Raw genomic sequence first — 24,445 nt, 5'->3', positions numbered from 1 at the left:
CTCCTATGAGAAAGTTACAAACAGAGCAAAATTGGTGGTTGCAAAGGGAACAGTACATTGCCTGTAGTAACCACACGCTTTCTGCTTCAAATATATTTAGCCTTTAACTATGTTGAGAGAACAGTTGCTGGCTTCCTCATTAGCTTCTCCAGTCTGGTTAATGAGCATATCCTTGATCTCTTGAATCCCTTGAACTGCCTAAATAAACAGTAGTTTTCCCCTCGTTCCCCCTCTCCCCAAAGCTTGATATGGGATTTAACTTTTTTAAACAAACTGAAATCAATGTGCTCTCCAGAATCCCTGCCCTGTTTGTGTCTTACAAAAATTATCATCATAGGTCCAATACAAGCCCCAGCAGAGCATACAAGGATTACGTAAGAAGATTTCTTTGTATGTGATGCACTGTGTTCTTGCAGACACCCATACTTCCATAAAATTGTTTAAAGGCGAAGATACTCAGTGTGTCTTGATGCTCACAGCTATAGTGGAACAGGAAGACACCTTAAATGATATTAGGGTTTCTCTTTGGGAACTGGCAAGTTCTGATATCCTGTATTATAAAAAATGCATTTTGCCATGCCTTTACAAAGAGAAGCATTAAAATAATTCAGCAGTGGGAAAGATGGATTAGATACTGCATTTCTTGAAGGTAGACTTGGACCTTAAAAGCTAAAATAGTCTTCAAGGATATGTCTGATGCCCTACAGGAGGGATTTACTCCTGTTGAAAAGTATTATGAAATTCTACATTTTAGAAGTGGAATTAACAGGAAACACTTCAGATTCATTTGTTTCTTTTGGACAGGAAAGGTTTATGAAGAAGATTACTATTAATAACTCATGAAGAATCTTTTGATGCAGCACTTGACAGAATAAGAACCTTTTCATTACACATATTTAACTTCCCCTAAAATATATCTCATTTGCATTTTTATTCTTCTGTGAAGCATTAAGAAGAAAAACTCAGTAGTGTCACCAAAAGAGAACAGGTTTATTTTCAGCCCTTCCTTCTATATGGCATTTGGTGATAAATCCAGAAGCTTCAGCGTTGTTATGGTCCTTCAGGTTCAGTGGTGAGGCACTGGAACTGGTTCCAGGGAAAATTATGGATGCCCCATCCTTGGAAGTGCTCCAGGCCATGCTGGATGGGGCCCTGAGAGTCTGGTCTAGTGTCCCTGCCTGTGGCTGTGTGTTGGAACTAAATGATCCTTAAGATGCCTTCTAACCCAAACCATTCTGTGATTCTGTGATTCTTACAAAAGCTTCACATTGCAGCTTCATGTCAGCTTTGGGATTTTCCAGTCTGCCTCTCCCTGCTATTTTGATATTTTTGTAACTTCCCTGTTCTCAAATCCTGGTAACAGACTACCTTCATTCCTAGGCTTTGCTTTAAGAGCCATTCCCACTACTATTCTGGATACCCAAAAGTCTTCAGAAATGAAAACAAGCAGTGCTCCATCTGGAAATTACCAACTACCAACATGAGCAGCAAAATAATGCTTTAGTCAGGAAATGAAACTGATCTATTTGTTGCTAAAAAAAGCCACATCATCAGGAATAACCTCGACTGATAGCCAAAACAAAAACTAAACCAAATAGACCCCAGTATTTGCAATAATTATACCCTTTATCTGTGGGACTTGTCTTTATATAAAAAATTACTCTATTTTAAAGAATTTTCTGATTTTTCTTTTAGGGTACTTTGGGTTTTCCTTCAGGGCCTTTTTTCTCATATAAAGACAAACCAGAGAGGGCTTAGTAAGGTGTTCGAACACTGCACAGCTGAAGGTGATACATGAACATCACTGTCCTCTCTTTGGCACTTTATAAACACAGGAGTTCACTAACTTGTTTAGCCTTGCTCAGCATAAAAGCAAATGGACTGATTTGACACTTTTTTAAAAGTAGAAAAGGAAGAAAGCTTGCATTCACTTAAAAGAATTAATACCCTAGACTGCTGACTGATTGAACCTCTGAAGCATAATTTTAAAATGGAAATGTTAGTAGAGTATCCCTTTATTGCCAAGGGTTTTAAGGACGAGTTGGTTTGGATATTTTCTCTTTTTCATACTGACACGGGTGCTTTTATCAATTTAAACACACTAACATTAAACCACTAAAAGGCATGTGGGTTTCAATAAAACTCATTTTTTATATCTTCAGCCCATATAATCAAATGAGCTGCTTTAACTTTTTTTAAGCAGAAAAGATAATAAAGCTAAATGAAAAGTCCCAGAGCTTAGTTTTAACACTAAATGGTATTTTAGATGAAACAGTTAAGGAAAGTACAGTTTGTAACTCTGAGATAAAGATAATGGCTTAAATCTATCTTTATGTTATGGGTATTCTTCTTGAAGCTGCAAAATTGATAAACACATTTTCAGTTCTCACTGGCATGAGCTACTACAAGCTGAGTGAGACCAAAGATGCTGTTATTGAAAGAGCATTTGATGAATATTAGGAATTGGAGGATCTTTCCCGACTACACCACTAGCATGCTGGTAGACTGTGGACAAATTGCTTCTGTAATTCTGCTTTCTAATCTGCAAATCAAAGATAATAGCATACACTTCTAATGCAAGATCTGTTGATCCCTAAATAAGAGATATTGTAAGCTTGCCTATCTTTTTTGCCAATTCAGTTGGTTTCATGAAATAGCTTATGTTAGTTAAGATGAGAGAAAATTAAGAACAGAAAGTAGTACCAGACAGACATAAGTTTATTTAAAGGTCTTGTAATGAAGAAAGGAAAGTACTCACATAACTACAGAAAGAATAAAATAGTGATTAAAGCAGTAAAGCAAAATGTGCAAAGCTAATAGACCATAAACAATGCGAAAGACACACACAGCAGCAATAAAGACAGAGTCATTAAGACATTTTAAAAGCACCAATTAGGGCCAGGAAGGAACACTACCAGAAAAGGTGTGCATTTATATACATAATTGCATGTGCATATGTGTGCATGCATACTCACAGTCATGCAGAAAGAGAAAGAAAAATATCTAACAGCCTTTAGGTTGGAAAGAAACTTCGGGAGTCAGATTCTCTTGGTGGTACTTCATTGCTTCACCCATCCAATAGAATACAATTCACAAATGAATTAGGGCTGTGGAGAGGGAAGATTAAGACTGATTCTAGCTTGCACATATAAAGGGTACTGCTTTTTTCTGAAATTCACTGCAGTATGTAATTATAAATACATATAATTAGGTGACTTAGATCTCACAGAATGACTGTACTGCTGCTTTCTGCATGACTTGGCTATGCAACCAAAATGTGCAACCAAAATATGCAATGTAAATCAGAAAATAATTACCCTGAGGACTCAGAAACTATTCTAAGAGTGTTTACTTGAGAAATAAGGAAAAAGCAGTCATGAATTTGGCTAATTATTCCAGAAGATAGAATTACTGCTCTTTATATTTAACAAGGAGTTCAAAAACTAATAAGGTGATTTGTATCTCAGCTGACCATCAACTCCAGCTGCATATTTCCTTATGGTAAAGAAATTTCTAAGGCTCTTATCAAACTAACTACCAGTAAAAATCCAAGCTAAATTTTTTTGCATCCTTCTTTACAATCAGGGGCACTGACTGTCTACCTCACCTGAATTCTCACTCTGCTGACCTCCAAGAAAGCTGTTTGACACAGTTGTCTTTCAATATGATATTCCTCTATTCAAAAGTTATTTCTTCAAAAGCTATTTGGATGAATAGGAAGAAAGAAAACGAGGAGGATAATGGCAGAGAGACATAGAAAGTAAATTACACAAACCTGATCCCTTTGGAACAAAATATCACCTGCATATGTTCAAGTGAGTTCAAAAACCTCCATGACATAGAACTTTCATAGGGGTGACTGATAAATCAGAGCAGAAATTTTAATCCATTCAGTATAGCAGATAAATGCTAACTTATTCTCTGACCAATGGAGGGACGCCTGTTTTAAATACCTCAGCTACTCATGCTTGAATTTCATCCAGACAAACTATCTCGTGGGATTGTGGATCCATGGTATGCATTGAATGCAATTAACTTCCCAGCTTAACATATTGCTACCCAGAAATAGCAGCAAACACAGCATGACTGTGGCATCAAATTTTTAAGATATTAAAGAAATACTTTCCTTGTTTTGTAATTTCAACTATAAATCACGGGAAAACAAATTTGTAGTGTCTCTTTGTCTTATTCTTCTTTGACAAGTGCTTTAGACAGAGTGGGGAAAAAATCAAAACTGGAGACATACATATTTTTTCTGGCACCAGGAAGACATATTCCACCTAGTTAACACTCTCTGCTAAAAGAAAAGCTTTTATGACAATTTACAGAAGGAAGATAACTCCACTTCGTGACATGCAAGTTTGTCCTTGTGGTCAAAAACCACAAATGCAGATGAAGAACCCCTTCTTTATCCACTTCTAATTTTCAGACCCTGGATTTCCTTTTCTTCTCAGCTGTGTGTACCTCTCAGCATTCAACGGCAGCTTTCTTCACTGAAAAAAATTTGCATTCTCCTTAAAGATTTTATGTCTATGGTGCCAACAGTCTGTTGCCGTACCACTTGACATTTTTTATGGAAGAATGTTACCCATAAAGAAACCTAAATTAAGTGCAAATTTAGGTATTTAAAGAGGTTAAAGTTTCAGAAGAGCCAAGAGGTTGCATGCATCAACTGAGGCCAGTGTATTTTGCAAGTGCTCAGAATCTCTGTGTCATTGGGGGACCAGACATCAAGTTACTCTCTGCATTATTGGGATGTTCTGAAGAACCACCAAACCTCCTACTAAAGAATTATATGCAATGCTTCTGAACAAAGGGAAAATTAGAAACTGAATAATAATTTATAGAGTTGTGATACAGTTTAGTCTTACACTTGCTTAAGTTTCACATTTTATCTCCCTGAGTCAATGACTTCTTCAAATTCCTTAGAGAATGCAGAAGACCAGAAGTAGAAATGCATTATGCTTTATCTAGTGTGCATGAATAAGATAGCATCTTATTATGTTTTATGGAACAGGCACAGCAAACAAGAAGTAGCTAGCATTTAATGAACACAGTGCTTAGTTTTAGAAAATTTATCTGTGTTACTTCTTTCACCTCTGAAAAACTCAGATTGTATTTAAAGCACATCTTTTACATGTACATACAATTACAACTGAACTGAAATCTTAGGTTTAGTGCATTGGCATGAACACTGCACAATTACTGCAATTACACTCAGGCTTGTACTTTACAAAATATCCTCAAAAATCACAATGTGGTATCCTTTAGTCATCTAAACACAGCTTTACTGTGAGAGTGATCACAAAACGCAAACTTTTACAAATGGACTACTTATTGTTTAAACACACCTGCTGTAGCTGTCATATTCTCATTCCTCTTATTTTAGCCACACATTGATTATTCATCATAAAACCTCTTGTAATAGCTTAAAAAAATGCGCTCTCTAGCAATAGCTGGGATTGGATAATGAACTGAATCCAAGAAGCATTTAAGTTCTTCTTCATTGAAAGGGCATTTCTATTAAGAGGAAAGCACCTTCCTTGCCAAATTCAAACCAAATCCTAGGCATAGGTGGCTCATCTGTTCCAATGGCACTCATTACCATTCTTGTCCTAGAAGCCAAGACACATCTCTGAGCTCTTGTGATGATAAATTATAGGGGGAAAGAAAATAAACTGTTTTATAAAGAGTTTCCTGGCTCACAGCCAGACAGTAAGAAAAGTGTATGGTGAAACCATCCCATCTCTGTCTATCTGATGGGGAAAAAAACCCCTGATGAACAACAGCATTGTATTGAGATGCAATTGCACACAATGGGCACTGTGTGACAGCACTCCAAAGTGTCTCATGGACATTTATTGTCTTTAGAAGAAAAAGCAGTTTTAAAGCAGCTTAAGCAAAAATTGGTGAATTTTTTATCAGCCTGGGGTGAGGAGGGAAGAAGGAAAGAAGGGTATTGGCATTTCAATCCCTTGCTGCTTTGTTGGAGTATATGGTGATCTCAGGAAATCAGGTAACTTTTTTATCCTGCTACAATGCAAATGGGAAAAGAGGTTTACATGTCTCTTTCCATGTTGTGCTATTGTTTTAATTTTCTTACATGCTTCTTGTTCCCACTGTGGGTAAAAGATGCAGCAGCTGTTCCCTCTCTTCACTCATACATGAAGAGCAGAAGAGAGAGGTCAGCTCTTGTTCCATGGAGAGGAAAGGGCAACAATCCCAAGAGTTCATCTGCTGCCAACTCATCACATTTGAAATTCCCAGGGAATTTTACCTGTGCATCTCAGAGACAAAACAAGGGGGTCTCCAAAATTAAACTGTGGAAGGGGAGATGGAATGTTGCCTCCCTTGCCTTTCCCATGAAGAGATAGACAACTCCATATCGGTTCTTTTAAGTTTAGTGCACTGGTTGCTCTGCAAAGTCTGCCTTTGGTTCCAAGGGAACATTTTGCAGAAGGAGGTATTGCTTACCATTTGTAATGTTGGTAGGATAAGATTTCCCCTTTGAAAGGGAAGAGAAAGGGGATGAACATCAAGGCTTAATGTGCCAAGACTTGAAAATATATTTACATGCCAAAGTGGAACTCTTGCTTTGAACACCAGCCACAACAGCCTTCTGCACTTTGGGTAGTTCATTAACAGAAATCAATACAAGCTGCCTTTTAAGAAAGCTAACACTTGTTCATCGACACACTTTGTAATTCCTTTTAGCAGAAGTATCAATGCTTACAAATGTGCAGTAAATTATGGCAAAACTGCAGAATGTCAAGGCTACTAAAAATAGTTTCATTTCAGCACAAACTTGAAAGATTAACCTAAATACAATGAGAAAAAGAGTAATTACTAAGAAACACAGAAAAAAAAAGTGTTGTCTTTACCTGGAGGCCCTTCTTCTCTATCTTTTTCTGGAGTATTTGAAGGCACTTGGTGAAATCTGTGAGGTCCTGATCCATGGTTTCAATTAACTCACATCCCTGGTGAAGAAGCAACAAAACGAGAGAGAGAGAAAAATAAAGAAAAAAAAAGTCAGTACTTTTTCTATTTTGAGAACTAATGTCTTTGGTGAAATTAACTGCAGACAACCACTCAGAGTCTCTGCATGGAGATGCAGGATTAAGTAAAAGACCCTTACAGAATCTAATAACTGTAGGTCCCAGTTGAACTAGTTACTATGAACCAACAGTTTGACAGGTCCAGGAGTATATACTCAAAGCCATTTGAGTGCATCTGTGAGTTTGGATAAGGATGTTTTACAGTGGTCTGCCGGATGGGCAAATTCTGGTGTAGTGAGTCCTGGGTGATTGGTAATTTTCAGGAAAATGTCTGTCCTCTCTGGCACTGCACTTATTGTGTCTCTGCTACAAACATTCAAACCTGTATAAATGTGAGCACAGGAAAGTGTTCAAGCACCCCAGAAACAGTGTAGTTGTACTGCAGTCAATTCGCAGTGGTTCAACAACAGTTTCCTTGCACTGGGCTATTACGGCTCAGAACATGTTAGAGAAGAGCAGGAGCTCAGATTTCTTAACTGAAAGCTAAGGCAATTTCTAAGACTCTGATAAAAAGCTGAGTAATGAAAAGTGAAGTGTATCTACCACATAAAGTCACTATTCAAAAAGGTTTAAAGAATAAAAAATACCTAGTACAGCATTGTGAATTAAAATTAGAATCATACACATTAGAATTTAGAAGTTTCCTCTCCTACCACTTCAAGGTTCCCTTAAAAACCTTCTAGCTTTGTCTTACTTGACAGATTTTATGTTTCTGCTATACACAATAACAATCGATAAGAGAAAAGCATTCCGAATACAGAATCTTTGTATGTGTGCCTCTGTGTATATAGTACATTACTCTGTTACATCAGAAAAAACCCCAAACAACAAAGCCAACATAAAAATGTTAAAGTTGCCTTTACCTTGGTGATAAAAATAAAGGTAGAGAATACAAAATATCCAAGATTAGTGAAGGCATGGAGTTTTAGTGAATTGCATGCAACAAAGTAACAACCCTCCAATAGGAAGACATACACTACCACTGAAATGCTTTCCCACACAGCCAGAATACATATAAAACCAAATAAAGTCATCAGGCAGTAGGGGATTTTGATAAAGTAGAAGAGAAAAGTGAGAAGATAATAACAGGCTTTCCCTTACACTTCTGTCCTCAAAAACTTCTGAAAGAAAACGGGTCAAAAGTAGCAGTCTTTTTGAGACCTGATATTGCTCTAAATATTTTTTCAAGTAGTAATAATAGGCTTGCCAAGATGAAGCAGCATGTAGCTGCAACAGCACACGTAATCAGAGACCTCCATTGCAGAAGTGATGCTGCTTCCCCTGCCAAGTGGTGAGGGAAAAGGTAGTTGTATTCTGCACTCAGTGCTAAGCACAAAACTCTTTGAAGAGCTGTCATATCTTCACTTTTCTCTAGAAAAGACCTAAAACGTAAAATTGGCAAGAGGAGACATGACACAGGCCATCTGGAGCCCGTAATGAACATGTGAGTCTGGCAACATCAGCCAGAGACACCCAGTGAGCCCAGGAAAGGAGCCCAGAGGGTTGTTCAGTCCCACTCAGGAAAGCTCAGTCAGACCTGAAAACTACTGAAGGGAGCTTGTTTATCAAAGCCACTCTAAATGAAAAAGTGTCACATTCACTAAGGATGGGGTGTTCTCAGATAGTTTTAATATCAGCACTGATAGTGGGAAGAGAGACCAAGCTGTGAGAAACCATGAATAGACAGGACATCAGTATTTCTCAGACAGCCTCTGAGCAGCTTGAGAACATGACAGATGAAGACTAAATCAGTGGCAGGGACAGCTACTGCTGAGTATGGGAGAAGACACAACCTCAGTTGCCAGCTCTTAAATTAGCAGTAGAGAAGTCAAGCCTTTCATCTTTTGCCAGGGCCATTCCTTGGCTTCACAGCATTGGCAGAAGTAAGCGATGAATGAAAAATTTAATCCCCACTCTGCTTCAGCAAAATAGTCCTTCCTGCAGTCATTAACAAGCCTGATGTTGAACAGGCGGGTTTGTCAGCAGAAGGTAGGCTGCAATTCTACTTTCCACACTAGGAATATCAAGGTGTCTGGGGATTTTTTTTGTTGTTTCTTTTTGTTTTGTTTTGTTCTTTTGGTTTGGTTTTTTTTTTTTTTTTGGGGGGGGGGTTGGTTGTTTTTAATGATGGTTTACAACACCTTAAATTATGATTTATTATTTTATGCTATTACTAGAAACATTTCTCTTGAGTTTAATTCTTGCCTAGCATCTCAGGATATTCTTTGACAAAAAACTATTCTAGAGGAACTGCAAGGTACTACCAAGGCAAGACAACATTAGCATAGTGATTGGAGGGCACTGAAGGTCATTCAGCTCTGGGAGAAAGCTGTGCTGCACCATGCACAGATAATGTAAGTTCAGCCCTGCTACTGTTTTCTGTGCATATTCACAATAAAAGGCCTCAAACACATATCACTGGAATGCAGTGTAAATATGTGAATGGGATGTCACATGCACTGTTCATTAAAGGCAGAGTACTGCACCTATGAGTACAGTAAGAGCTGGTGCTTATAAGTGCCTGGAGCTGTTTACTCACTGCCTGTACCTTCAATGTTTTACACAAGTACTGCTGCAGATCATCATATCAAAAAATGTTGATAGAGTGTAACCATTAAAGACACTGCTCTCTTCAAATTAAATTGTGATTTCTCATTCTCTTTCCACATCAAACAGATAGCCAGTTGTAGAATCGGCAGAGATTTTAGTCCTGCTTTTTGCCACAATGTCAAAGAGACTGGCATGGTCAGATTGAACAGGGAGAGGGGACAAGCAGCAGAACTGGATTCTCCATCCTCTTTACAGTCTTGCTGAATTTAATGTCTGTGCAGTTCATGTTCGCTGATGGTATAAGAGCCTCAGATAAATCTATTGCTCCTGACATATCAAGTCCAGTATTTTATGCCACAGAACTGGAAGACAATTGTAATGCAGTTCCTTTCAACCTTCACTGCATTATTCTGGAATGACAAAAATCTTAAGACAGAGCTATCCAATGCAGTCACAGTTTAATGAAAGGACAGTATAACAATGCAAGATAGGCAATAACACATGTAGTTTTATAGATACCTGCTCAACTAAATAACATTAACCTTTGGTAAGGAAGTTTAAAAGCCAAACAAATTTAACATTAGGAAAGGTTAGAAAAATCAATAGCACACAGCAGGAAAGAAAACAATAGATTTCATCTGGTGACAATACAGCTTTGGTGAATGATAGGATGAGGCAAAGAGTATGAGGCTTTTGCTGTTCTGTCTTATTATAGCAGCTATGGGAGGCGCTTTGCTAAAGAAGGAGGAGTGTGTCAGACACACTTAATAGGATTGTTGAACCCTATATTTCAGACAGACAATTCAGACAGGCACTGAAATGTCAATCTGAACATCTTGGCATTTCTCCATTTTTAGAAATGTTACACAGCACAGGACATTGTATGTCTGTAGAAAGCAGTGTGTAGTTGCCCATTCTCCCTTGTTCTTCTTAATATTTTATTAAGAGAATGTAATGTTTTTGGTTTGTTTTTTCTTTTTTTTTTTTTTTCCTGTAACCTTTCTGAGTATGGGAACATAATTAGAACAGAATACATAAAATATCCTAATGTGTACTCTATATCCCTCTTCTTCCTATGGCAAACCATTTAACACTATCTTTTGAAGCCTGTATCTGGCTGTGCTCAGTGGGTGCACCAGCGACATTCAGTTCAGTCTTTTAACAATACCTGAGCACAGAGGCTTAACTTTTAGCTATCAACCTCAAACAGATGTGCTTATGTATAGTGCTAATGGCACATATCCTCAAGCAAAACAAGGAGAAAGGAGACAGCATGTAGATTCTCTCAAAATCAGAGCACTGACAAATAAATTTTAAGAAATTTATATACATTAAATGTTATCTCCAAACATTCTTCTTCTCCTAGCCATTACCTACACAAACAGCAATGTACCCACTTTATCCTAATATTTCACTGACCAACTGAGTAAGAGCTGTAGATTCTGAGAACTATTTCATTTGGAAGGGACTTTTCAAAGTCATCTGGACTGATCTCTTGCTAAAAGTAAGTTAGATTTGCTCAGGTTTCTCAAGGCCCTTTCCAGTTCAGGCTTAGCTGGAAATGGAGTCACATCTCCCAGGATGGAAATACCACTTCCCTGGGCAACCTCTTCCTGTGCTTGACCACTCTTGTGAAATTTTCTTTCCCAGTGTCAACCAGTGATCTCTTGTATTGCAAATAGTGGTTGCTGCTTCTTCTCCTACCTCAACTTAAGGAAGAATCTTCTTTTGTTTTCTCTCTGCCCTTCCATTAGAAGGTTTAGGACAACAATATGATCTGCTGCTCACCTTTTCTTCTGGAGCTTTGAACCTGACAGTCCACATCAGCCTTTTCTCATGTCATATGTTTTAGACTTCCCTAAAATGTATTTCCCTCACTTGTACTGTATCAGCATGCAGTATTTCCACCTTGGAGAGCCTGAAGAGGTCATTTAAGAGCAAGGAGGCAGAGGGTTCCCAGATCTCCTTTCCTTGTAAAGTAAATTTCTGGCCACAGGGAATTTCATTTTGCCCCTCTGGTATCCTCTTCCTCTTTATTCCACCCAGAGAATAACTCCAGCCTTCACATTCCTCATACACTAACTGCAGCCACCTGATAGTTTTAGCCTCCCCAACATTTTCATACACAAATGTGAAGCAGACAAGAATTTGCATCCTGAATTGGACTCAACAACTCTAGGAAAAAGCATACATGGATTGAAGCAAAGTACTGCTTTATGTACAGAAAGAGGAACAGAAATGGACTGCAGGATCTGTCTGCAGGTCTTGGACTAGGCCTAGCAAAGAAGATAAAACATGTGGATGCATAACCCTACAAGTTCAACAGATGACAGACATTATGTTCTACCAGCTCATCTGTAATAGGAGGGTGGTTTTTGAGGCCAGAGCATTCAGTCAGTACCAAAAAGTAAAAAAAAAAAAACCAACAAACCGATAATTGGGGGAAATTTGTTTGCAGAAATGGCAGAAACCCAGAAGTGGCTGTTGGCCCAGTATTCCACAGCTAATCCAAAATACCTCTACCAGAATTGAAACCAAGTTTAGCATGGGATGAAGATGAGACAGGCTAGAATGTCACAGGACACTTCTGAAAATGTTTAAAGATACAGGACTGTAGAGAGACAGGCAAAAGAAGAACCTCTAATTTGAGCTACTTCTAGCCATAAAAGTTGCATAGATTTCCTATAGGTGGTAAGATTGAGTTAACATGATGGCACCAAACTAACATGGCTGGTTTATCTCTATGAATTACAACCAGCAGGAAATTAGTGAATTGAAGCCTTTTGCATTTGGGGAGTAGGATGCAAGTAAGGAAGGCAAAGCAGTTAAGTTCACTGACTTCTTTTTGGGAATTTCAAACACTGTTGAACAAAAATGTTGAACAGCTTCTCTTTAACTCAGTTTAAGTGTATGAACTGTCTTTTAATTTCTGAAATGGAGAAAAAACCAAGTATGTGCAATTAGTGAAAATTATTTTTTATATTTAAATTGCCAAAATACTTAAGTGAAATTAATTTTCTTCTAGTTTTTTTGGCGCAAATTTGGCTGACTGCCTGGCATCAGTACAAACTTAATACTGTATGGGTTGCTTCGCCCCCAGTCCGAGGATTCATAATGTTTTCAATCATCCAATTGCACATTAAGGGATGCTGCCATTCAGATTGACTAAAATAATTCATTAATCATGTTGAAACCTATGCTCTGCAAGCCAAATAATTGAAACTTACATTCAGGTGAAAGCCTCATTACTGAAAAGCAAACCAAGAATATTCAGGTTTGACTATCACTTCTAACCTTATATAACATCACTTTATTTATTAAACAAGTACTATCTTGTGGCAGAAACAAAATCAGTAAATATATGTAAACATATGCACAGTTCCACAACCCAGAAGCTACATGAACTTGTCAAATTTGACAAGCATTTAAAACAACAACAACAACAAAAAGCAGTGCTCTGTAGTTGAAACTGACTGCAACAGCTGCAACCTCTCCTCCCTCTCCCTATTTCTATTTTGATGTGATTTTTTGCACAGTAAATAAAATGTTTCCTGTTTTTGTTTTTAACGAGGCAGCATGTGGCTTCTGGTGGAGGATTTTTTTTTGACACCATACATTTTATGTTGAGATAATGGCGATGAAAGAGTTCATCTGCATTAATAAGGTTGCCCCCTTTCAAAAGAAAAGTCTATTGTTCATGAAATAGCAATTATTTAAAATGAACAAAATATGAGTCTGTTTAGTTGGTATCTGACCAATACCAAAGAAAGCCACTGCACCTTTTTTGCAATTTATTAGATACCAAAAACCAGAAACCCAAATGTTTCTAAATCTAAAAAAAAAAAAAACCAAAAAAAAATGGAAGCAATCTGCCCCCCTGCTCCTCAAATTAAAAAAAAAAATGTAAACCAACAAACCCCACAAGCAGACAAAAAAAACCCCAGCACAGTTAATGTTCCATTTGCTGGAAAAATTCCCAGTATGTATCCATACTGGAGCAAATTCTTTTGATGAATTAAGTTTGGTGAATGAAAGCAAACAAATGCCCGCAGGTCAGAAAGTGCAGTAATATACACATCACTGCAACACCTTTATCAGAAGGCCACTAACATATTTTAAAACTTTTAAATAACTGAGCAGAGAAGTAAGAGTGTTGCGTGAGAAAGGTCTGTCAGGAGGTGCAGTCTCATATTAAACCCATATCTCTCCATACTCATTTCTTGCATTTAAACAGTAGACCTACTTTTGTACATCCCTGTGCAACCCAAACATGTTATTTTTTCAATCTGATGATTAAAACTGAGCACAGTACAGCAGTGACAGCCACCTGCTATTTTTGGATCTTCTCTGAAATTTCCCTTATGTGCCCTTTTCTGATAAACAAAGGTTCAGAGAGAGGAGTTTTAATTGGTCAGTCTCTGTCTGTAATCAGTACTACAAAAAAGCTTTTGTCTACCAAGATGCTTAGGCCCTTTGGATCCTAACCCAGCAATGGGTCTGATTACAGTACCTTGCTTTTCTTGGAAAATAGCTTGAAAACAGTAATTGCCCCTCTGTGTGCATTTATGTACTAAGATATGAGGTAGCTCTTGGAAGGGAAATCAGAGTGCTGGAATTGCACTAGCATCTGACAAAAGGGAAGCACGTACCACTGATTGTAGACAGCAAGAGCCACTACCCAGTTGTGCTGATGACAGTCTTTTTTGTTGACTTGCATGCGATTTGAACCAAGACAAAGAACTGTATCATTTTCAAAAATAGGGCAACTTCACTTAAACACATACTAAAACTATCTTTGGAACTCGTACCAATGCAAATAAGAGTCAAGAACTCTTCTGAAATAAAGCAAGAAAGAAAAGCTGCCTTAACCACAAATCCTACCTGCACCCCACAGAGCTGAAGAAATAGGGCATGCAGTATTCCTTGCAATTCAATCATTTGAGCTGGGAGGAAGCAAGAGAGGCCATCTACATTTCAAATAGTTCACACCAATTTAATTGCAGTAACCAAACAGTTTTTTGTTTTGGCTTTTGTGATTCTGTTGTTGTTGTGGTGGTTTTGTTTTTGTTGTTTTGTTTGTTTTGGTTTTGTTTTGTTTTTTGGTTTTTTGGTTTTGTTTTTGTTTTACTTAAAAGGGCTCCAGGTTAACAACTCTTGCTTTTTACTACATAAGATAACAGTCACTCTCTACAGAAATAAAGTTAATAAGCAGACACTGTATTTGAATCGACTTCAGTTTCCAGACTAATTGCCAATTCTCAAGAACATCACAAGGTAAGAAAAACAAGGAGAAAACAGCATGGATTGTACTCAGGTGTTTTCAAAGATGTGGCTGACAAATTTTTTATCCTAAACACTATCTTAATATGTTCCTTTGACAGCAGCCAAGAAACGTAAGAGCACCATGACTGTGAAAAATACATAGAAAATAGCCAAAGAGATGTTAACTTGGATGGCATAAAATTCCATGCAAGGCATTTCTAATCATTAATCTTATTTAAATATATATGACTAGTACACCTAGTCCCTCTCTCTTGCATTTGGACAGACTTTATGCAACAGAATTTTTTTTCCTTAGCTAGTATTTTTTTCGTTAGCTAGTATTTCCCAGTCCTTATTTTCAGAGGTATGTAGTTGCTCTGAAAAGAATTTCGATTGTGAGAGTAGAGCTGCATTTTAAATATTGATTACTGGACAGATTTTATTGAGACCAGGCTCCAAATGTCTGCTAAGGCCAAAAAAAAAAAAAAAAGTATTCATACACAACTGTGACAACTCCGTCTATGAGTACAAGATGAGTACAAAGGCATTTGAAGATTTTGATTACCTGAAGACAGTAAATTGAAAGGAGAAATATCCTTCTATCATGTATAAAACTCTAAAAAATGTGTTATCAAGACAATTCAATACCTCCTCTTTCCTTTTTGGCATTGGGATATTAATAAAAACAGCAAAATTAGTCTCAAGACTGATCCATCAGGAAAGATACTAATTACTTCCCACTGCTTGTTAGTTTTCTTATGAATTGCTGCCTGCCTTTAATTTGTGTCTTAAGCTCTAACTTGGCTAGATATGTGACTACATAATACTCTTTTCTTTCCTTCTTATTGTTCTGTCTGACAGTTTCTACAACCTCTCAGCCTCAGTGTAAGAGCTGTATATCACAAGGAATAGAATAAACTTTCTGTGAGGACAGTTTATTCGTTGTATATAATACCCCATCATTTCAGGATCGTTTAATATAGACCAAAAGGAGAATGCCAAACTATACAAATTCTCAGTACAATGCAGGTCAGCTTCTGTGTTCCAAATTTTAAATTATATTCCTGTCCTCTCTTCCTCCAGTTTTCCTTTCCAGTCTTTTCAATGAAGGGAATGGCTAATTTAAACTTATGGAAATCTCTCATGCTTTCTCTAGGCAGATGGTCTATGACAGGCAGATTATATAACATTTCCAATATGTGCTGGCACCTGAGAGAGGCAGGAGCTTCACATTCCTGAAAACTGGGTATCTCCCCACACTGCCACACCAGGTCTACATCCTGCTTGCATATTTATAAGATACCAGAAACAGTAAGGCAGAATGAAGGAAATATTTGTTGTTATCCATACATACTCCATGTTAACTACAGGTAGAAAATGAACACCCAAAAGAGATGTTGCTTTTGGGAACTTATTGGAGGAAAGTTCCTAACCATACCTCAACAGCTTCACATCAGAAGCAGCAATGTTGTAAAGAATGCCAAACTCAAAGGCACATTACTATTAATTTAGTTATATCTTCTGTACTGCAAAGAATTTTGTGGTTCCAAGAATGAGAAACGCTACATAGGCTTTGCAAATGCCCAATGTTAATGTGTACCAGTGAAAACAGGTTTCACAAACTCAAAATAAAATTAAATTGTTCAGTATTTTAACAACTATAAATATTGCAAAGCTAACAGCAATAAAAATACATAACAATAATAATTATAATAACAGCAGCAGCAGCAACAACCACCACTCAGCTTTGCAATCCTTTTCCATCAAAGATCACCAAATTATCTAGGAGCAATGAACAGAAATAATTGACATGCTGACATTTTGACAGACATAAGGGAAAGCTTGGGAAATTAAAGCACTGCCCAGCAGAGCAGTTCTGACTTCATCACTAGCAAGTGTTCCACTGAATATGAACACATTTCCAAGTGAAATGCAGGCTATTTGCTGTATTTCCAGAGAACTGAGGTTGATTCTTGAATAATAATAGGTCACACATCATATTCACACAGTTGCTGCATTTTCTATTTGTGGAGGATTTCAAATCTCAAGTGAAATTGCTGAACAAATGTTCAGTACTTAGATCTGAGAGCACTTGATTACTTGCTAAGTTGGAGACCAGTTTTATCTTCAAGGTCTGCTTTTTGATAAGCAAAGGTTGTGGGTTTAAAAACAGAGAACACCTCCAAACTGGGCTGTATATCCTTCTCCCTGTCTCTCTTTTCCACATGAAATATAAATGACTACTCAGAGGAGTGTTCAATTAGAAATCAGAAAATACAAGCTTACTGTACTGAAATTATGCGTGACATGCTTCAAGCTTTGAACAGGTGACAAATATGACATCAAATAAAATAAATAACATATATCCAACTAACTGCAATTACTCTGCAAGTAATACAGAGCTTTGCAACACAAGATTTTGCATTGGTATACCCTAGATCTCTCCTAGTGGGATTTTCCTTTGCTCTGCATAGCAACAGTGATTCCTGAAGTGTCACTTCTACCTCTTCTTACAGATAGCTGTGATCCCTGGCAAAAGCAAGCTAGCACAGCATAATGGGTACAAGCATGACAAAGGCACTATATAGTCAACTTCTTGTTCTAACAGGTTCTGGTCAGAACCCACTCCACTAACTATTCTGTGAGCACTGATCACAATCCCCTGGACAGCCTATATATTAAAGGGATAAATCACAGAACAACAGAATGTTCATCTCCAGAAAGCAGGGGTCCCACTCTCACGTTTATTAATGCGGTAGGGTATGCCTAAAGCAAATTAAACTGAACTGAAATCCATGTGAAAAATCAGATCCCATGATCTTCTCCTACATGACTGAGAACAGGATTTGGCCTCCTGCATCTTCTGTTGACAAAGGGCAATGGAACTGTCAGGCATATTCATAATACAAAATGCAAACCACTGCTGTTAGTGCAAAGAGCTGGAATGGGTTTGCAGGAACTGAAAGCAGCAAAAAAGCTGAGTGTCATATTGTGCTAAAACAGAAATGCAAGTGAGAAAACGAGCTGGGTGCACACACAGGGGCAGACTGGTCTAACAGACTACCTGGAAGGTGCAAGGATGCAAGACATTTCCCTGTCTACTGCCTAGACAAAGCATAAGGCTTCAGAGCATCCAGCTGTGCCCTGACCTTCTCATCAGCTACCCAGGCTAACATGATTGCTGAGTGAACCTGACCTAACACTCACTGATACCAGTACTCAAGACAGTAAGTCTTTTTTTTATTAAAAATAAATATAAAATTTCCATAACACACTAACACATAATCAGATCTCTAAGAATATGGGAGCTTCTCATATTCTGCTTCCTTCTACCCATACTCTATTTTCAACTACTGCTGTTAGAAAGAAAAGAAAAAAAAATATCAACACAAGCTTGTGCATTTTGATCAGAGACCTAAAAAAACCTTACAGCTTCAAAAAGCTGTGAGAAGATGCATCAGAAACTCAGCAAGGCTATATGTGCACATTTCTAAATTTTTGTTTTAGCTCAATCAAGTCTTCCAAACATATTATTTTCACTAAATTTTGCCTGAATGATAAGTTGGAAGCAGATCCACACAGAGATAACAAGACATGAAGAGACACAGTCCCCCAATTCTGAAGTTTTCAGAGTATTTGGCACTTTACTAACTGGGGTTGTAGACAATGGTTATGTCTCTACCATAGCCAGTGCTGGAACTGGAAACTGTAGTGGAGCTAACCAAGCTTTAGTGGGCAACAGAGCTCAGCCTAGACTGTACCTGAAAGCCTCTTGTCCTCTCTGGTGGATCTCACAATCTAAACAGGTCTAAATACTGCCACTGCTCCAGAGCTAGGAAGGTTAATCCAGTTCACTGCAAGGCAGGTTATGTCCACACTGAGCATGCACAGAACAGCACTATGAGCTGCTGTTCATGCCACACCTTATTCTACCACTCAAAAAGCTCTTCATGCACAACAGTTTTAAACAAAGATGAAAACTAGTGACTGCCCTTTAACCCATTCTGTTAAAGATTTGTCAGACACTTCTGAAGGTATGAGGACAGTTGCAAGGAAGGCACTTCCTAACATTCTCCAGGTTGGGATTTGCTGTGAGAAGGCAATATATATACACTAATCAGATGATAAATTATGGAGATTAAACTAACCTTCAAGTTATCCTGTCCATACCTCTAAAGAGAAAGTTTTTCTCTGTTCTTTCTTGAGTGTTGTGTTCAGTTTAATTAAAAGATTTTTTCAAAGCCACAGAAGCTTTACTTTTTTACAGAAAAAAACCCCAAAACTACCCTACCACAACTGATCTCTCTAGGTATTTTTCCTGATATTTACTAAAAAGTCTTTTATTCAGCCATATCCCTCTTTGCACACAGGCATTAAATAAATGTATCTCCCCAGTCCATGTGATGCCCAGTTACACTCTTATCTCTTTCCTAATCTTCCTTCAAATTCATGCTTTAAAATCCCTAGCATCCACACAAAATATAAAGGTAAAGCAAATACACAAGCAATATATAGAAAGCAGCCTTTCTCTACTGACAAAAAAAGCATTAGAGTTGCTTTCCTTTTTGCAGGAACTCATTGTGCTTTTCCTTACATATTGGAATGGCAATCCTGTGCCTGAATTGTACCACAAAAATTATTTTTTTAAGAGGCTTTGCTTTTCAAGCTGCAGATCATGTTCTAAAATGCCAACAGATTACAGCACATTCAGACGCTTAATAGTGTTCCCTTATACATGCAAAAACTCACCTAATACCTTTCATTCTCTATCTAATTAGTAGAGGTCCACACACAATGTCCTGCTTTTACCACACATTGCACCCTGCAGCTTTATAATCCATACCCAAAATGTTCACAAGGAAACTGTCTTGAGATCAAGGCACCAACAAAACATTCATCAAGTAAGGGATCAGGCACTTACGCCGCCATGAGAATCTGGTGTGACCTGGGCAAGCAGTCAGTGACATTTGGGCACTAAATGGCTGCTAGCTTCTGTGGATCTTAGGCTTGATTTTCGCCTCTCTTCACCTCAGTTCTGCTGAGGTCTGGTCTCTCTCCATCTCAGTCTTGCAGGTTTTGGTCTATCTCAGTCCTGCAAGTGTGGAATGAATTAATACTTTTGGCATGCACTGAGAAAAGGGGTGAACAAGCACTCAAGAGGCAACCTATGGCACATACATGTAAAGTGGCCATTTCCTAATTGGGTAAACAACTACTTAAGGCAAACATCTACCTCTTCTCCACAATTTTTGAAGACACAGCTATGCATATACATCTGTGCTTTCTCTACACTAAAATTTCTTAGATATATAGTTTCTTTACCTTGACTTTTACAAAAAGATGTTGGCCTAAAAAGGTAGCAATCGTCATCTGTTCTGCCTCCCTGTTTTAGCTACCATAGAAGATTTTCCCTCCTTTGGAAATGAAAAAACTAAGCATTCTAGAATTACATGCTGCATCAAGTAAAAATAAAAATATCACAGCAGAGGAAGTATGCAACACACTTATTTCTTCATTTGAATGAATCACACTGGAAATACACAGTGGAAATGATTTTGCAGATTTAAAGCAAAAGCTGAGCTTTTTTGATTAAAATATATAATTACTAAGTAAAAGAAGACAGTTATTTAATACCTTCTTGATGTAAACTTCACAAACTACTGTTATATTTCCAGACATTGTATGTGGTCAGTATTTCTATTCCCTGGATACTCTTTTCAACTCTTGTGCATGTAATACAAATGAAATTCAAATCAGCAGCTTTCAATCAGATTTTTTTGAATGTGGCAGTCTAACACTAAAATCGGTATCTGAATGCAGTCTAGTGGAACATAAAATATATTGTTTTTAATGGATTCACTGGAAAAAAAACCTAAAAACACTCTGATCACTTCATTCAAATTATGATTAAGCAAGTAAAGATTTGGCCAGATTGTTACAATGAAAGTAGAAGAGAACAATCACAGATTTAGGTAAGACCATAGCATTAAGAAAAAACTTTGTGTTCAGTATGTTTTGCAAAAGACCATAACACATCTTTTCTGACAGTACAGCATTTTCCCTTACTCTCAGCAAGCTCAGCCAAAATTTAGCTAATATTAAACATCAGGCAGTGTTATAGTTCCAGACATTTTAATTAATGACTTATTTGTTCCTAATAATTTGTCTGAGAGTGAACAGAGCTCATTTTTAAGGAAGGCAAGATTATCATGCGTGAGAAGAAATAGAATTCCTCATTCAAGAATAAGTAGTAGGTCACCGTAAATAATATCTGCACACTTACTGTAAGTCATTTTGGTGACAGAAGGTAGTGCCATGCAGTCTGATTAACATTACCAATGAAGCACAGCCAATTTTGATATGTTTCTATGACAGATTGCTGTTATTAGTCAACATTAGGATGTTTGATGTAGTTGCATAGGGCTCTCAGCCCCCAGAATTCTTGTTTTGTATTCTCAGAAAAGCATCTCTGTAAAAAAATTAAATTGACATAAGAAATGGAGATGGGGATTTTATTCACTTGCATTCTGCAAAGTTCAACTTCAAGCCACATCTTTTGCAACTCATCTTGAAAATCAAATTCTTGTGCCATACTCTGAGCGCCTGGCAGGGTCTGCAATCAGAACTCAACCAACACCTATGTTCTGCACGATGCAACATGGAGCTGAGCCCTTCTCCTGCTGAGCTGGAATGACTAAGAGCAAGATCTCCTTTTGCTTCAGGAATATATTCCATTTTCTCCAAGTTTCTTAGCTAACAAAGTAGAGTTTCTTTATGTACAGATCATTGCAAGGAGGGCACAGTAATTCTCGTCCCCATTCTGTTAGTGGTCTTATGCCAGCCCTGATGTAAATAGCAGATTCTAGTCTGGGAGACATGAGGCATCCATGTTCTTTGAAAGACCCACTTAGACTTGAGGGCCAAAGAGCTATATTTGAAGGAATTCAGCTGCTTCTTTCTGAAGATGTGGAAGATTAGAAACAGTGTATATAAATAAAGAATTTGTGAGTCAATAAGCACACAATAGCTACATGCACTGGAAGGCATTGCTGGGCAGACTTTTCTAGGGCTGGCAAAGCAGGGGACATAACCAAGAAAGTCCAAAGGCAGTATGAGTTCTGAACACTACAGCTGGATTTGTTACCAAGATTTGCATCATTCCACATTCATCTTCTACTTAATTTTTAATGAATCTCAGCTGCTTTGAATAAATAATGAATTCTTGACTCAGATAATTATTTTTACGTATTACATTCCTCTCAATAAGAGTCATGCAAGTGCTCCGAATCACTGTAGAGCCCATCTCTGAGAAGGCTGATATACTGTCTGCTTCTCTTACACAAATCCCTTTCCTTTAAAAGTCACAAACCTAATAGCTATTTAATACTGAACCCCTTATTGCCCTGGAAATCTCCAGTGACTAAGACAGAAATAAATTATCTGAGTGGATATTCCTGCCACACCACCCAGCTCTTGATTTTTCCTCTTCTGTTCCAAATACTCAGTTAATTGATTCCCCTAATTTTAACTCACTAACCACTTTCCCAGATTTCCAGCTCAGAAAAGGAAAAAAGACAGTATAAACAAATTGTTAGGAAAGTAGCAACCTATGTAATTCTTCCCAATGATGACATTTCCCTATTCACTAGCAGCTCATTTCTGTTTCTCATAATTTAGTTTCTCTGCCTAAACCTTTTGGTTAAGGGCTGCTGCAGAGAGGATCCAATGGCAGTACCTCAGCTCTCCAGCCAGGCTGTGGAAAAGGCCAGCCCCTGTCAACAACTGCACCCCAAAGCAAAACAAAATATCATTGCAATGACATCCATTCTCTGCCCTGGCTTCCAGCTGAAAGCTGTCCTGCCAGCCACCTCTCTGAATTTCCAGGTTGATGCCTCTTGGCCTGACAAGCAACTGGGATAACCTGGTTTTCCAGATTCCTCTGTCCCTGACAGCAGGAGAGTCACCCATCCTCACAATAAGCTCTGAAACAAGACCATGCTTTTTAACACTTGGAAGATGCCTCCAACCTCTGGCTTGGCTTCAGAAGAGACAACTGGATGGAATAGACTGAGCCAAATTCTCATTAGTCTGGTACTAAACCTGTACATTCCAGTGCAAGGAGAGGGGAAGGGAAGAACACATATAGACAGTGACACTCCACATAAGCCCTTAGGATGTCCTTTACTCAGTTAGTCCAGTGACTGTGAAAGAACATCAGTGCATAAATTGAATCTTAAGAAGCACTCAATGAGGCAAACAAATGGTAACAATACAGGGAAGGTAGAGCGCTTGACCAGTCTTTGTGAACCTCTTCACAAGCTCATTTGTGCTAGAAGCCAGAGCCTTCACCTGTATGAGTGAGGAAAAGGGGAGAGGCAGGGAATAAAACCTAAACATATGGGGCTTATAGGTACTGTGATACCACAAATGATTACAAAAACATTATATATTTGACTTCTAAAGTGCAGGATGCACAGTGAAATCAATAAAGCAAAAGGGATGAGGGAAAAAAAGTATTCAGAAACACATGGACATGGATCAATGAGTTAATAAATTGGCCTTGGAATGTTGGGCAAAGGTTTTTTGCAAGGCACCTCTGATAAACTGAAATGCTAGTGAAAATCTGCACTATCCCATTTCCTTTAACAGTGCCTAATCCCTAAACTAACAACATCCCTTCCTCTGTTACTGATTTTTCTTGGGCCATCCTTCTTCTGTACAGAGATGCAAAATAGCACTGACAAGACTAAATCAAGCACCTTCTTTTAAGTAAGCTATTAGTAACACTCAAGGGAGGCAGGGGGCAGGGAACATAAACACTGTCTGATTGTAGTACAACAGTAGCTTTTCTTCTCAGTAGTTCACTTACAGAGATGGCTTTTCTGGATAAAAAATTAGACACAGCAGATTTTATTACTTTCCATAATACAGAGTGAAAAAACGACTACTGGAATAATTACATTATGCTATAATTACATATAGTAACAAATCGTCAAGGGCAGCAATGCTCTGGAAGTACTTTGAATTCTAAACACTTGTGTATTTTTCAGGCAGCTGTTAAAGGTTTTCCTTTATCGATAATTCCATGCCTATGCGTTATCAGCATATGACAAGTGAAACCCAAGTGCACAAGAAGTGATCCCTCCATGACAGCTCTGTGGAGAATTGTTCCAGAGACTTTTGCATCATTCTCAGGCTTGGGAGCACCCTGGGTCATGCTGCAGAGGCATTCAGGTCAGTCAGGATAAAGACATGCCAGGGGACACCTCATCAGGGTGACCTCAAAGTTGGAAAGGAAGCCTGTGCTGGCAGCAGAAGAGGAGTCAGGAAGAAAGACAAAACATTGTAGTGTCTTTGAGGGAATTTAGCCAGGAGCACTGCAACCTGCAATTCAACCAGAAACCAGATACATCAGACTGACTTGGTTCTGGAACCAGCATGGCACGGAAACTTTATATTTGACTGGGTAAAAATAAAAAGCAAAAGGTAAAAATCAATATTTCTGTCATTGTCTTTCTTATCCTCCTGACCACTCTTTAAGCAAGTCCTGTCTTAATTAAGGAAAAACCATTCCCTCT

General features: G+C 38.0%; 1 protein-coding gene across 4 annotated transcripts in view; it reads right to left on the bottom strand.

Moving 5' to 3' along the window:
- TPK1 (thiamin pyrophosphokinase 1) overlaps window positions 1–24,445 on the bottom strand; it is a 302,583-nt gene that overhangs the window by 114,816 nt on the left and 163,322 nt on the right. For all 4 annotated transcript variants that reach the window (XM_041466832.1, XM_041466833.1, XM_041466830.1 and 1 more), the window contains one exon: window positions 6,882–6,977. In XM_041466832.1, coding sequence (XP_041322766.1) covers window positions 6,882–6,977 — 96 coding nt within the window. The remainder of the gene's footprint in view (window positions 1–6,881; window positions 6,978–24,445) is intronic.

This window comes from Pyrgilauda ruficollis, unplaced genomic scaffold, assembly GCF_017590135.1.
Source record: "Pyrgilauda ruficollis isolate IOZ18807 unplaced genomic scaffold, ASM1759013v1 scaffold2, whole genome shotgun sequence".
Classification (NCBI taxonomy): domain Eukaryota; kingdom Metazoa; phylum Chordata; class Aves; order Passeriformes; family Passeridae; genus Pyrgilauda; species Pyrgilauda ruficollis.
Note: the sequence above shows the minus strand (reverse complement) of the source record. Positions and strands in the feature narration are given on the sequence as shown.